This window comes from Ochotona curzoniae, unplaced genomic scaffold, assembly GCF_017591425.1.
Source record: "Ochotona curzoniae isolate NIBS_2020 unplaced genomic scaffold, NIBS_Ocur_1.0 scaffold_3890, whole genome shotgun sequence".
Taxonomy (NCBI): Eukaryota; Metazoa; Chordata; class Mammalia; order Lagomorpha; family Ochotonidae; genus Ochotona; species Ochotona curzoniae.
In genome coordinates this window covers 16991716-17009879 of record NW_024467115.1, presented here as the reverse complement: position 1 = coordinate 17009879, position 18164 = coordinate 16991716, and the positions used below count along the sequence as shown (strand labels likewise).

The window sequence follows — 18164 nt, the reverse complement described above, 5'->3', positions numbered from 1 at the left end:
TGCCATATGGCAATGTGTACAATGTATCAGTAGTGATATTTGCAATATATCTTTCATAATATGTGCTATTTGATGATATGAAGGAAATGATGGGAATTTTTATTGATGCCTTTCATTGGGAAGATTTAATTTATTACATCTGAACAGAGTTAGAAAGTGTTGTCCTGAGGTTTTATTAGAGTATAAATGTAGGAAGAATAAATTGATGTGCCCCCGAAACAACACTGAAGTGTTTTGTGTTAAGTGAAAATTAACTTCAGCTCCTGAGGCACTCTGACTGTGATAAATTCTAACTGAGAAACTTAAAAATTTTTGTCTTCAGACGTAGACTTCATTTTCAAGGTCAAATACACATAAGACAGTCTTTACAATACTCTCCTTTTAATAACCTATAAGGATTATATGCTTATTTCTAAAATGCAAACATGTACTTGAAAACTGTCTCTTACTCTGAAGCAGAGTCTAATATTCAAAATATAACAAATCCATTTGTTATATAAGAATACTTTGACTAATATAAAATAACATATAAGGCCTTAACACTAATTATTTGTAGTACTTTTCTTTTTTGCAAATACATGACTATTTGTAACTTTTTTCCACAGAAAAAGGGTTAAGGCCTTTAAATAAGATAAGAAAGCAAAATATATTTCAGGTCTTTATAAAGTTTTAAAAATAACCCAAAATAGTTTCGTTTGATTTTGACAGGATAGAATTTATAAACAGTTCTGGAACATCTACATTCCATAAATGAATAGCTTTTAAAAACATTCCATCAAAGAAGTAATGGCATTGAATGAACAAGAAAGAAGTTATTGGGAGACATAATTACCATAATTTTCTTGCTATTGTCTCTGTTATCTATCTATCTATCTATCTATCTATCTATCTATCTATCTATCTATCTATTTTTCTGGGTCTGCTTAATCAGAAACACTTCCATATTGGTATTTAAGTTAAAAGTAACTCCAAGCATCCTACCTACAACTGACAATACAAAGCATTCTAACACAATATACAATAGTCTATATGCAAATGATTCTGAAGAGTAGCCAGGAAAGACTATTTATTTACAAAAGAATGAAGAAGATGAAGTGAAACTGAGAATCTGATGGTATCTGTGCTTCTGAAAGACACATTTCTTTAGTTTATTGAATACTTGTATACTCATTACTATTTGATCTTCAACAAATCTAATGGGTAGATAATATTGTTATTATTCATTATTCCATTTTAGAGGAGAGTACCTGACATCTACCACTCTTAGGTGACTTTCCTACTTGTTTATGGCCATGCAGTTGCTAGCTGGTTCTAGAGTCCTACATGCCCTGATCATTCTACTATATCACAGTGGCATCCACTGATACCAGAACTTATTTTGTGTGTAACATAGATTGTGTACAAATATCTTAAAAGCAATATATAATCCTCAAAAACATCCACATACAAAAATCAGAGACTGTGGCTGTTACTTAGCCTAGCAGTTGGCATACCAGAGGTAAGACGCCCACCTCTCTAATCAGATAGATTCAATTACTAGCTCCAGCTTCTTGCTAACACAGAACATGAAGGCAGCAGTGACTGCTCAGATAGCTCAGTTCCTGCCACCAACTTGGGAAAGTGGGTTGAGTTCTTGATTGCTGGTATTGCTTTGGTCCACTCTTGATTGTTGTGGGTATTTGAGTAGAGGAGATGAATGGATGAGAACGCTCTCTCTGTCTCTCTCTCTCTCTCTGCTATCTCTCTGCCTTTAGGCTAAATAAAAATAAGTTTGAAAAATTTTAATCACAGACTAATTTCCAGTTATAAAAGCAAACCATTCATGGAAAGAAGTTCCCAGTTTATTAAATGGCAAAATTCTAAACAGTGAAAAATTGTTTTCTCTGCAGTAAGGGATGAAAATATTCTCTTCTAAAATAAGATACCATAATATTAGATGTCAAGGAAAAATCTAAATTAACATGTACCTCTTAAAAATGAAAGCAAGAGGCCCGCATTGTGGTGTGGAAAGTCCAGATGCTGTATTTGTCCCCAGCCTCTCATATAGGAAGGCTCGTGCCTCTGCTCCAGCTACGTGACAATGTCAGTGAGAAGACAGCAGAAGATGGCTCAAGTGCTTGGGCACTGCCACTCACAAGGAAGAAGCAGTTGGAGCCTGGCCATGTGAAGGAGAAAAGTGGAAGATGGAAGATCTCTTTCCCGTCTCTCAACCTCCCTCTCTCACTTTCAAATTTGAAAAAAAACCAAAAATTTTTTTTGATAAAATCAAACCCAGAATTCAAAACATCAAATTTTTATATTCTGTGATACTCTATGATTAAGTATAAAATATACTCTTACTAGGCGAGATGAGAACTCCCTTTTATCTGGTATTTCTGGTTTTTTTTTTTCAGAGTGGATGATAACAAACTTGGTATTACCAAGTCTCAAATTCCTTTATAATTTACCTTTTCATTCTTCTTGTGGCCTGAAGCCCTTCTTGTCTCCTCCCACATCAGAGCTTTCTTGTATCAGAGTGGTCTTACAGCTACCTGGAATGTTCCCACACTCTCAGCTTTGCATCTATAATCCATATAGTTTCTATCTACTGAAGTCTTAAAACATTTCATCCTTATTTATTTTGCATCATTCATCAGTCTCAAGCAGGTGTTGCATTACATTGAGGTTCAAGACTTGAATTTCTTTCTGGGCTATTGTTCCTTTGAGGACAGGATCTGTGCCCATTGCTCATTGGGTCGCTGGACCTAGTAACTTGCAGAGAGAAGATGCTTGTTGCACATCTTGGTAGTGGATATTGGATGAATTCATGATTTTGCCCTTGAAGTACCATTTAAGCTTAAGAAATACATTTAATATTTTTAACGACGCACCCCTGAATATGCACAATGTCTCTGCTTCTCAAAATACTGTAAATGCCATCAATAAATACCATAATTCTTCTTAGATAAGGACCGATTTTGAATTTTCAGTTGCACATCATATTCAAGATAAGTGTCATGTCATAAAGGACACTCCATCACAGAAGGTCTCATTCTATCTATCGGTGGAAAAATCCGCAGGCTAGGAAGAGCAGATGTTTCAGTTTCCACTCTGTAGGAACACTATCAATTGAAAACTAGGAGATGAAACAACTTCTACAAGCACACAGTTAATTTTTCAGAGCTAGTACTGGAAAACAAGTCTGTATTTACGTCAAGTGTTAATAAATTATTGATTTGATGGCATTCTATTATTCAGAAAATTAGAAATCATTTAAGTGAGTAGAAACGATCACATTAACACATTACCAGAACACTGATGAAAGTGTCCTATGCCATGTCTAGTCAGAAAGTTCTTGGTGTATACTACAATGATCAGGATGCTCACCAGCATTCAGAGAATCACACAGAACAGAAATGCATCAAATGGGGAAAGAATTAAACCATAATAAAGAGGATGCAAAAAGCATAAAATACAAACTAAGGCTTACTAAAAAGAATCTCACCATATCAACAAAGAGAAAACAAGCAATAGCGAGAGACACTATGTCTGATCTGAAATTTTTCCATCATTTCACAGAAGATTAACAATGAACTAAGAAAATAAACATTGGTCACTTCACATAAGTAAGTATGGTGATTTCTCTTTAACCAATAGATTTGTTTTAAATTATACTTTTAATAAGTAAAATCTTCATAGTAGCTTTCACTGCTTCATGCATTTACTACACAAAATTATTTTTTTTCCTTACTCTTTGCCTTCATATTAAACTCAAAGTGTAAATCTTACTATATAGTTGTACACTTACTTACAGTTGTAAGGTGATACACATAAACAAGTTTCTGAGGTTATTTTTGAACTTGAAAGAATTTTTGAGGCTAAATATTTTTAAATGGGAGATAGGAACAACTAAAGGGCACTAAACACATTGTCCTGTGTCTGAAAAAATGAGGAAAGCAACTGTAGTACAGTTGGGGCTTACCCATCCACATTTAACTCTGACCAATTTCAAGAAATATTTAATGCTCAGCACAGCCAGTTCCTCAATGAACCCTTATTTACCAACGTTAAACAAGCCAAGCTGTTCTAAAGCCAACTGTGATTCTCTGCAAGGGCAATATATGACAATAATTCACACCCACTTAAAACTGCAGTGAATTCAATTTCAAAGCGGCTTAAGATGAATTTTATACTTATGTGTTAATGTGATTCACCAGAAGTATGATTTCTGATAAGGGTGACTTATGTGTGGAAGTTGTGAGCCAGACCATTTAAAGCATAAAGACTGTGTTTTTCAGAACAGTCTGGCAACTCATCAATGGGAGAGAGATGTCCTGCAAATGTGTGGATAGCTGGTGACCTTCTTCCATGATCCACCTCTCTGAGCTGAAACCTGACCACAACGAGCGTCCAGGCAGGCACTTGCAACTTGGGAATAGAGGCCAGCAGTGATGGGTACCGTAGCAGGAATAAGTCAAGGGCTTGTTGAAGGATATGGATATGGATATGGATATGGATGGCTCTGATCAGTCATCACCAGAGAACCCAACATTGGGGTGACATAGAGCGAAGGTGAAACTTGCAGGTTTAATGCATTAGATTTTCTTGTTGGGATTTTTTTTTTAAATAAAAATCAAACTATCTGTGGGATCCAAGCAACGTTCATATTTATCAACACTTATGAAATGTAATAGTCCCTTAATGGAAGAGAATCCTTATCCTTTGCTGTTAGATATAAAGTTTTCTCTAGAAATGCCTCAGGGAGTCATAAAGGCTTAAGGTGATCATCTCCTTTTAAAGGAAACAAAAGTATCAGACTTGCATTTCTGGTGGCAACACACATGTCCTTTCTTGAAGGTTGCAATACTATATTCTCAGTCTTAGTGGTGTATATGCCTCTTCCCTCTCCTCCTCTCCCCTCCCGTCCCATTCTTTCTCCATCCTTTGCTTTCTCTTCCTCCCAGTCATCATCTATGTCAACGTATTTTCTGTCTAGTAGCCTGAAAAACTTAAAATTTTCACACATGTTGATGGTTAATGTATAGGAATATTGTATATTTGAAATGGATTTTTAAATGTTATGTTGTATTCATTTTTCACATACTTTCAGCAAAATATTCATTTTCTATATATATGTATATATATATGTCCATCATCTTAAAATAAAAGTGCATAATCAGTGTAACAGAGATTTAAAATAACATAGAAAGAAAATAAGAAAGATCAGAAGGCTAGGAAAATATAGCGTCTGTTTAGTGCTCATTTTTAGATCATGAGCAATATTTGAGTCTTTGGTAAACAATTATTTCAACTCATAAATTACTGGGATTGTTCCTTGTCTTCACCTCTTATGTTCAATGCTTTTGGATAATCTCACTGGTGACCTAGGTTACCAGCACATGAGGTACCACAATAAGTGACAGACAATAAAGAGAATCATTTCATCTTGGTTTAGGAATATGATTTAGGATTAGCATAGCTGTAGGTGGAAATTCTGATACAAATAACATTAAAGGATTGTTTTATTTAACCATGCTACTGTTTTCTCTACCTACTACAATCATTTGCAAGTTTACTGGGCATAGATTCATGGCTTAAGATCTAAACACTAGAACTAAAGCTTTGCAGTTCAGATACTAGCACATCATGATTTGGACTAGTTCTCACTTTGTTTCACTTCCATTTTGTGCACATGCTTCTAAGGTATAAAATCAGAACACTACTATCGATTTCATTCTCTAGCACACTGGTATTCATCAGAAAGTGTATGAAAGACATTAACGATGTTCTCAAAGAACAATGATTTTTCATAACAATTTTGTTATTTCATTACAAATGCACTGTGGGAGACTACCTTGTGGACTTCAGATTAGTTCAAATACATGTTTTTCCTGGGCATTGCAAATAAGGACTTCATGCCATGCTGTTCACACATAATCATGTACTTATGTCTCACAGCATCTCCAGTTTCGATACTACAGTACAGTTCTTTTCATCTTTTCATTACAGTTTCCCAAATGAGGTATTGAATTCTGTGCTATGCTGCTGAGCCAAGGAAAAACGTGAAAGATCCTAAAGTGTGGTTCCTGACTTTCTGACGGTTGTTAAAACCAAAACCTTGTTCATCACCAGGGTTCCACACATACATTTGTTAGAGCCGCTCATAAACCCATCTGCAAGCCTATAAGCCTCTCTAAAATGGAACAAGAGACACAGTCAAGAGAGCCAAAGCAAGAGTATCTCCATGTGACATCAACATGCCAGATATATTTAGAACAAGAAGCCTTCTTACCTAGCATGCAAACACATTTGGCACTCTGATCAGGGTTCTCAAACAAGATTTCGCCACACCTCTGAAATAGAAAGACAACCAGGGTTATTTTAAGATTTCCTATCAGGAGTTCCAAGGCAAATCATTCATGCAACTTGACATTACAGTGGTATGACTATAGACCTCTTTGGTTCTGAGACTAGGAGCTAAGGTCACACCTGGAGACTTCGCTGATGTCAAACATTTCAGAGGTCAGTTGGGATGTGTGGTTCCTTTGTGATTCCAGCCCTGCCCAAAGTTGACGGTGGGCTCCCATGGAAAGCTCTGGCTAGGGATGCACTCAGTTCCTAACAGTTTCTATATCTATGAAAGATGTGCTGTATGTTAGATCCAACACTGCGAAGCTAATAAGTCTCATAATTGGTCCTTATCCAGCACCTATAATTATATAGAATTACCCTCTGCAGTCACGTACAGCAAGCACAAAGCCTGGACTTAACTCTGTAACCTTGGGTTGGGAGGAGAAATAAAGAAAGAGATGATGAAAAGTAGCATTCATCATCCTTCTTCTGAATCCACAGCCTAATGTAGAAAAAAATTGTTTTTATGTATATCTTTTTAAAAAAATAAGTTGTTGTCAAATTTTGTTGCTAAACAAACTCCAATGATATCGTCAATCATTGAGAACAGACTGCATCTCTGTGATGACCAGAATTGGAAAACTGTTAATATCTTAAATAGGTAAATCCATTCTCCAAATCAGCATTAATATGACCAGTACTCAGATGGAAAAATGGGCAGACAACATGAACAAGCAAGGAAATAGGAATGTTCAATAAACATGGAACACATTTTTAACTATCTAATGATTTTAAACAGGTAAATTATAGATTAAATGAGGCCTATTTTGCAGTCATTCATTTAGCAAAATTTCAAAGTCTGACAATAGCAAATGTAGAGAAGTGCATATTCTCAAACTTTCAGTTTTAGAATATAGCAGGATCGAAAAACATTAGAGAGAATTTAGCAAAATCTACTATACTTAAAATATTCATTCCCTTTGGCAGATCAGATCATATCTGGACTTACAACTAGAGAAATTCACATGCAACTTTGCCAGTTCAAAACAGTTAAACATCATGTTAATCATAATGACAATATTCCAAAACAGTTCAAATGAGGGTTCTGGGTATTACATAAGCACAAATTACAGAATATTTAACTCATACTAAAACATCATTTTAAAATCATATGAAATATAATATTGTTTAACTCATGTAAATATAATGTTAAACCAATATTTTCATTTTTGTAAAGTTCAAAATGTTTAAAACACCACATTTTATTTGTAGATATGTTAACTTATAGAAAAACATAAAACATGCAATGTATAACAGGCATCAAACAAAGGGGGAAGCAGGTATGGAGAAATGGAGTGTCAGGGTAGACACACACAAGTTACTAGCTTTTTTTGATAATGATTGACCTCCAAAATTATTGTCTAAACTTTTCTCTGGGTTTGAAATATTTCACAAGAAAAGTGCTTCCACCCTTCTGTAATGCTGTGAATGTAACAATGGCCCACAGAACCATGCATCCCTGTAGCCACTCTCCTGGGCGTGCTGGGGCCTCCTGGAGTACTCAGGGAATTGTTCTCACTACTTCTTTCCTCTGATCTTATGTAAATTGAACACATGCTATGTTCATCCAGTTTTCCCATTCTAAAACTCTTCACAATTGGGCTAATGTCACTCCCATCAGGCTTTATTGTGCTTACACTTAACTAAGACAGTCATTTAGAAGGGAAAAAAAAAGTCTTGATGTGATGTGTTCTTAACTAATTACAAAATCTAGGTACAATGGAGGGACAGCTCAAGATGGGAGAGGAAAGATGTTGCTTCCTTCAATTCTATGCATGTTTGAGGCTGGCCTATGTGCGTGTCAGGAGATGGACAATGACCTGGATGATGTGGATAAAAGAACGCCGTTTCAATGACTGTGGAGTAGGGCGATGAGGGACAGCTAAAGGCTGCAAGAGGATATTGAAATCCAGAGGGAGAGTTTGTCTTGAGCTTTCTCTGGGTACTCTGCAGCCCTTGTGTGGCATTTATTGTGCCATTCGATCTCTTCACGCTTCATTTCTTCCTAAGTAATGTGAGGATGCAAACATGTGCCACCAAGCCAGAACACTGAGGGCAAAGGCGGGAGTTAATGATCCATGGGGTTTGATCTTATGATGTTCCTGTTTTGTTTGTGTTTTGTCAGAGCTTCAACTCTTTCAAATTGCCAGCATCTATTTCTTGCATCAGCTGCTTTTTCCAGTGGTATTTTTATGACCTGAGTTAATAATTATTTTGAAATGAAAGAGGGTCCTAAAAGATTTTCAGCCTCTTGGCAGAATAAAACACCAGGAAGCTCTCTCAAGCACTCAGACCATATTTCCAGTCCTACAAGGCAAAGATTACAGAGAGTTCTGGTGGCAGCGTTTCCTTCTTTTATGGCACAGCTCTGCTGGGGATGATGGGTGAAGATAACCTACCTTCCTGTGGCTGCTACTATATGTGCCTGTTGAGATGCTATTCAACAAGGCAACAGTGAGAACCATGGTGGTCTGGTCTTCCTCCCTGGCCAAGAACAATGTTAACAGAGGAGTTTCAGAAACTTCTGTGAAGTGTGCATTCTTTAACAGTTATGAACTGCCTGGGTTCACTGATCAGACAAACTCATTACCCACACACCAAGGGTGCATGCAGAGACCATTTTGATGAGGACAAAGCAGCCCTCTTCCTTCCCTTCATCTTAGTAGTGGGGAGGGTCTGGGAAATGTACCTATCACTGGCTCCTTTATACCCTCCCAATTCTTGGCAAAATTACCTGAGGCAAGAGTGGGAGGGAATAACACGTTTTCAAGCAATGTCCCAAAGGGAACCTGATTGTTCTCAGGCCTTGAAAGAAAACAGATTATTTCCAGGGCTTTTTCTCATTGATGTCAGTGTTTATCAGGACTGTTTTGCCAGGCTCCTGCTTGCTGTGCAACCCAGGGAGATGACCCAGTTTAGGAGATTAATTGGGCCAAGCCACAGGGTCCAAGTCACAGAAAACTGCAGGCTGTGCTGTGGATGAAGGCTGTGTACACTCTTGGGTTCTCAGGTGCTACAGTGGCCTTCCTGGCTATAGTGGTGCTTGCTGGTACCATTCTGCACTCTCTGCCTGGTGACTTGATGGTACTTGATTCTAATTGCTAGGATTCTGTCAATTCTTTCAAGTGACTGCTTTTGTTTTGCCTTCTGTGCTTGAAATGCAGAGGCCAGAGAAATCAAGATGGTAGAATAGGGTAAGGACATGTTTAAACAGAAGGAGAATTAATACTGGTGTGAAGAGGAGAGGGCACATTCCAGGAAATAGGAAAGGGCAGAACAACAGCAGAGGGGTACCCGGAGACTGACAGACACAGCAAAGCAGCAGACACAATGGTGTCTGATACCCCTGCAGCATTCAGAGAACAGTGATCTGAATTCCACCAGCAGCAGGAACTTCAAGAGCAACCAGGTGGGAAGGGACGTTTACTGGGAGCTCTGGAGGTGAACCCAGACAAAGAACTGTCCGTCCTGCTGGTCTGTTTGATTTGACAGGAGCAGAGGAAGAACAACAGATTACAGAAGGGCAGTGTGGGAACAGGGTGGGTTTCACAGCCCAGCCTGCCTCCTGGAGCCTAATCGGGCACCATTTTGTTAAAGGAGGTGAAGGCTATGGGGCAGAACTGCTGGGAGTGAACTCATTTCTGGTTCACTGAACTGCAACAACGTGGCATCCTACAGGTTCCACCCAGGACAGGTCTGGGTAGCCCTCAGAGCTGAGGCCCAGCAGATCAAGAACTTTAGTAGTGGCATATCAGACATCATTTGTTACAGTGTGGTAAAGAATTTAAGACTGCAGAGGACAACAGTGAGACTGTCATATCCAGATGTGAGGATACAATGCAATATGCATCTCTACTTCCAGATCAAAGATGGACTCCCAATGAAAGTGTTTTTTATATCTTGACAATAGGATGCTGGACTCTCTGTCATTGTCCCTGCCCGCAATGATGGACATATGACTGAGTGTGAAGAACTTTACTGTAGTAATGATATAGAGGAACTGGGGGAGGGAATTGGGGTGGGAATAAGGGAAATCCCATGATGTATGGAACTGTATCAGAAAGTGATAATAATAAAAATAAGTAAAATAAAAAAAAGAAATGCAGAGACCAGTCACCTTTGTTCATATTCTTTTCTCACAGGCAACCCTACCTCTCAGTGGTAGGGCAGGGTTATTGAGATACCTGTCCAAGGGCCTGGATCCCTGCTGACAACAAAAAGATGCTCTGGGGACCTGTTATACTCCTGTAGCACAAAGGATCTGCTATACATGAATTCATGTGTCATGTCTATTGCCCTCGCACACTGGAAACGATCCCACTACATTCATTGTTAGTCTCTGTACATGCTCATTATTGTAGCCCCAATACTTTGTATATACTGGTGCCTTAATAAATATCTGTGGACTAAATGAGCTAAATTTGGGGGACTGTTAACATTTATTGAGCCCACATGGCTAACCACTGTTCTAAGTGCTGTACATCTCCCATTGTGTATTCTCATTATACTCTTTCAACAGGGTAGAAAATTGTGGCCCTGACAATACCACTCACTGTAGAATGTTTTCCTACAAGGAATGAGAGAACAAATGCTGACAGCTTACTTGATGCCTAATCAACATTCCCAAATATTGTTGCTTTTTGCCTCCTCTTGCTTTCACCTAATATACTACTTCTACCTATATTTCCTTCTCTCATTCCTGTGTCACTGGCTGTTTGCAAGACTTGTCAAGTACCAGAGGGTATGCTTTAGATTAAACTGTCACTAGTTCAAATCCTGCTGCTCCCCCCCCAACCGTTATCCACTGTAATATCACAGGCAATTTATTGAGTTTTGTTCAAGTTGCTTTCTTATCTATAAAGCAGGGTAATATTATCTATATCACGTCATCATTGCAAATTTTATTTCTAATTATTTACAAATATGAATGCACTGAAAATTAATATATAGAAAGAATTAATATATAGAAAGAATAAATAAGCTTGTTAACTAAACTCCCATTTTAGTTTCCATAGTAGAAGTAAAAGTAAAAATATTTCTTGTTTTTTTTAAAGATTTATTTATTTTTATTTGAAAGGCAGATTGTATACAGAGATGTATACCATCTCCCCTCTGATGGTTCACTCGCCAAGCGACCACAATGCCTGGAACTAAGCCAATTCGAAGCCAGGAGCTTCTTCTGGGTCTCCCATGCAGTTACAGGGACCCAAAGCTTTGGGCTGTCCTCCTCGCCTGCATCCTAGGCCATAGGCACGGAGCTGGATGGGAAATGGGACCGCTGGGTGTAGAACTGGCGCTCACATGGGATCCCGGGTGTTCAAAGCGAGGACTTTAACTACTGAGCTATTGTGCCGGGCCCAAAAATATTTCTAATTTTTAAAAATCAGGGTATTTCACAAATTGATTACTAATTTTCATTTATTATATCCAGAAAGGAAATGATGACTAGTATAAAATACTGTACTTGTTATCATAAATATCAAGATATAAGATCAATCCAATTGTCTGCCAACAGATGAATAAATTAAAGTATTTATTTGTATTTAAATACAAAAAACCATTTTTTTATTTGCAGCTATATAGATGGAATTGTAGGTTATTATGTTAAGCGAAATAAGGCAGACATTCAAATACCACACATCTCTCTCTCAGTTGCAGATGTTTTAAAAAAGCCTTTTTGAACTGAGCATAGTGGATATTAGGGGTTGGGAATGATGGGCAAAATGGGGAAAGGGAAATTGGAACCAAAAAATGCAGTCTGAAGTAACAAATTCTAATGTTGCATAGCACAGCAGGATGAATAGAGTTCACAACAATTGTACTGTCTTTTATATGAAGAACTGGCAAAGAGGAGCTGGTTGGCTCCAAACAAAGAAAACACAGGCCATTGAAAATGCTAATTGCCTGATTTTACATTTTATGCTGCTTTGATGCATAATATTTTATGAAATATTGCATTGTACCCCTTAAAATACAAATCCTTGAAGATGCATTTTTAAAACCAATGAAATATGACATCTACATTTTAAAATTTTATTCATTTGTTTGAAAGAGTGTGAGAGAGAGAAGAAGAAGAAAGAAAAAGAAAGAAAGACATTTCTGTTCCATCTGCCGGTTTACTCTGCATATGGCTGCAATGGCTAGGGCTTGCCAGGACAAAGTTAGTTGCTCGGAACTCAATCCAGGATTCCTAGCTGGGTGGAGGGATGCAAGTGTTTGAGCCATCACTTGCTGATGCTCAGGGCACACATCAGCAAGTGTATGGGTCAAAAATGAAGTGGGAACTGGATTGCTAGTACTCCAACATGAAGTGCGGTATCCTAAGCAGTGCATTAACTGTTGCACCAAAATAAATGCCCCAAATTATTCTTAAAAATTTAATTATATTTCTATTAACTAAATCATGTGTTACAGCATTATGTGCAGTGAAACCTACTTATTTCTATTTTTATTACTTTTATCATAGTTGTGTAAGTTGACACTAGTAACTTAAAAAAACCACATTTAATTATTTGAAAATTCTTTCCCTTAAAGGAGAATTAAATCTGATAAAATATTCAAATATTGGTTATTACACCATAAAACACAAATAACTTGTTTGAAACAATCCATGCTCACATCTTGCTTTTATTGTTCAACTGTAGGAATATCCAACTCTCTTGAGCCATTTAGTGGTTTTTCAATTTCAAGTAGCTTTCATATATTCTTTCATTTTTTTGAGTACTTGCTATTACTCAAATGTATTAACCCTTGAGCTGGCCTCCAGTAAGTTATCATCTCAGATAAGGTGTCTTGATATCTTCAGAAAAGGAAGAAACATCAGAAAACAAAGAAAACCAAAGACAGAAATCCTCATTGCTTTCAAGTTTCTCACAGTTTCAGCTGACATAGCAAGACTTTTTGTTCTTTTCTTTCTTTTTTTTTTTTAGCAAAAGGAATTTAATATAGGGAATTGAGTGCCCATAAGATTAGGTGAGGATCAAGCCATCCTTGGGGTCTCCACAGGTAACTACTGAAAAAGTGAACCACGAGACAGTATTGAGTTATTGATGTGAAATACAGTACCACGTTGCAATTGCCCAGGGATTAGAAAGCTATGGAAACAATTGCTTCTTGACTCAATGATGCTAGTTACTACACAGAGGATGCTACTGCGGAAAGGGAGAAAATCCAGACATCCCATTATTGTATTTGACAGCTCATTCAGACAAAAGAGAAAGAACTCTTACATATTGAGACTTGTTTTGGAAAACAAACAATTAAAAAATTTTAACAAACTAAAAATCCTCAAAGAATATTGAAACTGAGGTTTCCCAAGCTTAAAAATACAATACTCAGACTGTTAGGAAGCTCCTGGGTCCCATCCCATGTCCCATAAACAACAGAGACAATCTGGAATAGAGAGCGTTCAGTACAGGCTACCTTCATTGTCTCCCTCCTTCCAGCTCTAAGTGCTTTGATTGTGTAAATTTACCACAGTGTGCATGAATTTTAAAGTGAGGTTTTGGGTAAACAAGACAAATGCCTGCATGCTGATGTATTAATTGGGATTGCATCTGTTTTATTCGCTTACCACTGAAGCCCTAAATGTCTGGAACAATGACTAATGCACAATGGGCACTCCCAGAGTTAATTAAATGAATGAATGACTAATTCTTTACTAAAATTCTGTGGAATAGGCTGAAATTAACTGGAGTAGCAAGAGAAATTGCCATCATAGCAGGAGGCACATCATATGCAGCTGCAATAGGATTATGAAGAATGAAATCTGACATTGAGAAGACATTGAAAAACAGCCATTTATTTCATTTCCCATTGATCAGTTCTCTCTTTTTGCTCTCAACAAGTGAATGGTGCTAATTGAAGCCAGACACCCAGAAGACAGGACTGGACAGGTCTATGGAACATAAAAGGAGATCTCCTTGGTGAGCAGGTATTTGGCCCAGCAGTTAGGACAACAGCGTTCCTCATCAAAGTGCCAAGATCCAACTCACAGATCTGACTCCTGATTCTGACTAGCTTCCAGTGCAGACCCTGGGAGGCAAAAATGATGGCACAAGTAACTCAGTTCTTACTACCCACGTGGGGCCCTGGGATGGTGTTCCTGGCTCCTGGCTTTGGCTGCAGCCCAGCTCTGGCCAGTCCTTTGGGAAGTGAATCAACAGCTCATTCTATCTCTCCATTCCTTTGGAGGGGGGGAGGGGGAGAAATCTGTGTTAAGAGACTAAATTCCATAGAGCCTAGATCTTTTGAACTCTATTAATGTCTGCCAAATGGATAAATGAACACTTAGCAAAGACACAGAGCCATGAATGTGGCTAAAATTCTAAGTGAGATCTGATGAGGTCTTTTTCTCAAGAAGCCTAGACTAGTCTGAATCGAATGCTAAGGGAACTGTTGGATCAGAGAAGGCTTCTCAACAGAGAAGAACACATGTTGGAAGCTAGGAAAGAATTCGCTAGCAAAGAAGTGGCCCTCCAGGCCAAGGTTGTTGCTTGCACAAGGCCCAGGATCTCTGTTAGGATCCCACAGGGAGCCAGCCAGCAAACACAGGAGCAAAGCTGTGATGACCCAAAGTAGAAGGCTAGGCACAGGTGAGACTGGAAGAAAGGAGAGAACAATTGTGATTTTAAAATGCCTGTGGGTTGTGCTTGAAAGCTCACTTTTGAAGGGCTAGAGTGCTTCATAAATTCTTAGAGCATTGGAAGGAATCATTACAATGTAATGGCTTCTGATATCTCTCATTAGTAGTACTGACTGCAATGGTTTTGCATCTATCGGTCTATCTGTCCATCCATCTGTCTTAAAACCAGTACCAAGACCAAGGTGTTCTTTATTCCTTTTTTTTCTTGTTTTATTTCATGGAATGATTATGAGCAAAAAAATTTCCCAACCATCCACTTGGGAGCTCATGTGAGGCTCACTTCCACCCCTGCTAAAGCCATTAGCATCTACCATTGAACACATCACAGTATCCTCAGCTCCCAGAGGCGCAAAGCCTTTTCTGAGTCTCCTCCTTTTGAGTAGACCAAGTCCACATTATTTTATGCAGCTCTGTCCACTGTGTGGGTGGCACAATCATGCCTAACCTCTAAACACTGTGGCAGCCTTCAGCACTCTGCTGCCAGAGGACAGCCGATTTGGACCTGTGGGCTGAATTCAGCTCGAGCTCATGTTTTCCTTCCTAAGCTTTTCCAGTGAAAGAGCAGATTTCCACCCCATTGCAGGCTGTGAAAACGTCAGACTGATAAGTTTTCAACAATCTGTCAGTGCAGAGCTCCAGCAACAACCTGGCATTGCCTTTGAATCCCCGGCCTCCTTGTCCAAGCCAATCTCAGCCAGTCAAAATAAGAGGCACACCAGTGAAAGGGAAGGGGGGAAGATAATCACCTTGAGGAGAACAGAAATTATTAACAAACCCATTGTTTCCAACAGTCAACAACAACTTTGTGGGCTCCCTAACCTGGGTTGACCCTTCAGCAAGGGTCATCCCTCATAAACCTCTAATTAGCCATGGTTAGGAGTGACTTGAAAGATATTAATGCTATTGCTATTGGAAAATGAGCCTACCGGCTTTTAACAGCTTTGTTTTCTTCTCTAGTCAAGGAACAAAATGTTAGCTCAATGGCGTATGCTTTCTATTAGAGAAGTGCCAACAGCCACGATCTCCGGAGAGTCTCTCAGCATTTTATTACATACCCCTATTTTTAAATATTTAAAAGCTACTTATTATGAAACCAAACTTGGAAAACTTGGTTGTAGCCCAACGGTCATTTTCTTTTTCTTTCAGAAAATTATTAAGCTAACAGCCAGAGTGCAGAACTGTGTTTTCCATAATTTTGACCCTGGCCAGTAGAGGGCAGTAGAAAGGCTGTATGGCTAACACCTGAACATTTCCTGGAGAGAACCCGGGGAAAGAAGGCAGGCATGTTTGGAGCTGCTGTCTCTTAGGTGGCACTCTGGTTCACAGGACTCCCTGCGTGGGCCATATTTAGTCCTGATATCCACTGCACACATTACAACACATACTTATTTGGCAGACTGAGCCACTGAGTAAGCTTGATTTTACAACTTAGCCCACTCGGGATCTGGAAAGGCTGATGGCGTCGTGTTCATCTGGATCTCTCACCAGTGCATCTGGTTATAGCAATTATGTGGGTCTGTAGGCACAAGGCAATTTGAAAATAAGGGTGGCGATAGAAGAATCTCTATACCAGAGACAAATTCTTACAGACTAAATCTTGATAAACAGTATGGACATTGTATCAGCACTTTGAATACAAATTTATCTTTGATTTATGACCTCCTTGTCCCAAGGCTTGACAGTTAGCAACAGTTAACTTTCAGAGAGAGAGAAAGAAAGATGCTTCTATGACAGCAAACAACTAAGCTTTAAGAGTTTAACTATAGTGTGTTCTTAAGTGGAAGTATGTAGGCACCCTGTGTTGGAGAAAAGAGAAAATAGATTAGAGAGAGCACAGATTAGCACACACACTGGAAGAAGCTCACCATCTCAGTTCAACTCTCGAATTTATGCCTTATAAGTTACACCTTATTACAACTTCAATGTGGAGAAGAGAAAGTAATCATGGCGTTTCCTTTATAGAAAGAAAATAATAAATGTGGAAGTGTCTTTCATATTCCAAAGTCCATCATGAGGCAGGGTAGGTATGTGATATTGTGAAAGAAGTAGAAGTGGCTTGGGGCCATTTGGTACATGATATAAAACCCAGTTGCACCACCACAGATGTTATGAGATTAGACGAGGGAAAGAAACATGTTGCCTCTCCTCTAAAGATACTGGTTCTCCAGAGGATAGTCTGCAAGGCCAGAGGTCTGGAGGACAGATTAGTGGGGCAGGATGGACGTGACCCTCTTCCGAATATAGCCTCATCCTTGACATTGAGCAAGAGGTAGTCAGACTGGTTACATCTGATGGATGTGGAAATGCTTCTGAATGATGTTTTCTGGTAGGACAGAGGAGAGGGGAGCTAATCTAAAACAAGTTCTTGATGAGGCTGGGAAACACAGAATCAGCTGGTATGGTGTCTGTCCTATAACGACAATAAACCACACATGTGAGATTCCCAGGTGGCTGGGGAAATGAAGAGACTATAGAATGGCTACAGGGGGAAGGCATTCAGATTATGACTCTAAGAATAGGAAACCATCAGGCTGGGCAGGGACCAGCTTGCAAAGCGCTCTACAGGACTCCAGTTAGTTATTGGCCTGGATTTTGTAGGCTGTGCATCTGAAACAACTACTTGCAGGTCACAGGGCATCTATTCAAGGCAGAAAAGTCAAAGTGTTCAGAAAGGTTTTGCAATGGTAGCAGTATCAAGTGGCCATATCTGTTGGCCAGTGTTGTTCTTTTCCATTTGTACCTTTAGGTGAGAAAGTGGTTCTGCTATATGGGCCACTGTCTTGTTACTGAGCATTCAATGGTATCATCCTTAATACTCAGTGTTGTAGCAATCAGGAAAGTTGGGGAGCACCACCAGAGCTCTTCCTCGCTTTTGACTCCCCACCCAGTATTTAAAAGGTCATGTTGTGTTCCTAATCATATTTCACAGATTTGGCATAACCAACTTTTATAAATTCTGCATAGATGCTAGGAATAAGAATGTGACATGTAAAAACTGCCAAATTAATTGTGAATCCATGAGTTCTGAAGACCGAGGTCTTTGAAATCAAATGGAGATATAGGACCGCCCAAGCCTGTGCTGTGGTTGGCCATGGGAGGCTGACCTAGCAAGTGTTACAACCGCTTTCTT

General features: G+C 38.8%; 1 protein-coding gene across 1 annotated transcript in view; it reads right to left on the bottom strand.

Annotated features, from left to right (window-relative positions):
* Positions 1-18164, bottom strand: part of PDE7B (phosphodiesterase 7B) — a 333205-nt gene that overhangs the window by 219379 nt on the left and 95662 nt on the right. The window contains exon 2 of the mRNA XM_040965356.1: positions 6272-6332. Coding sequence (XP_040821290.1) covers positions 6272-6332 — 61 coding nt within the window. The remainder of the gene's footprint in view (positions 1-6271; positions 6333-18164) is intronic.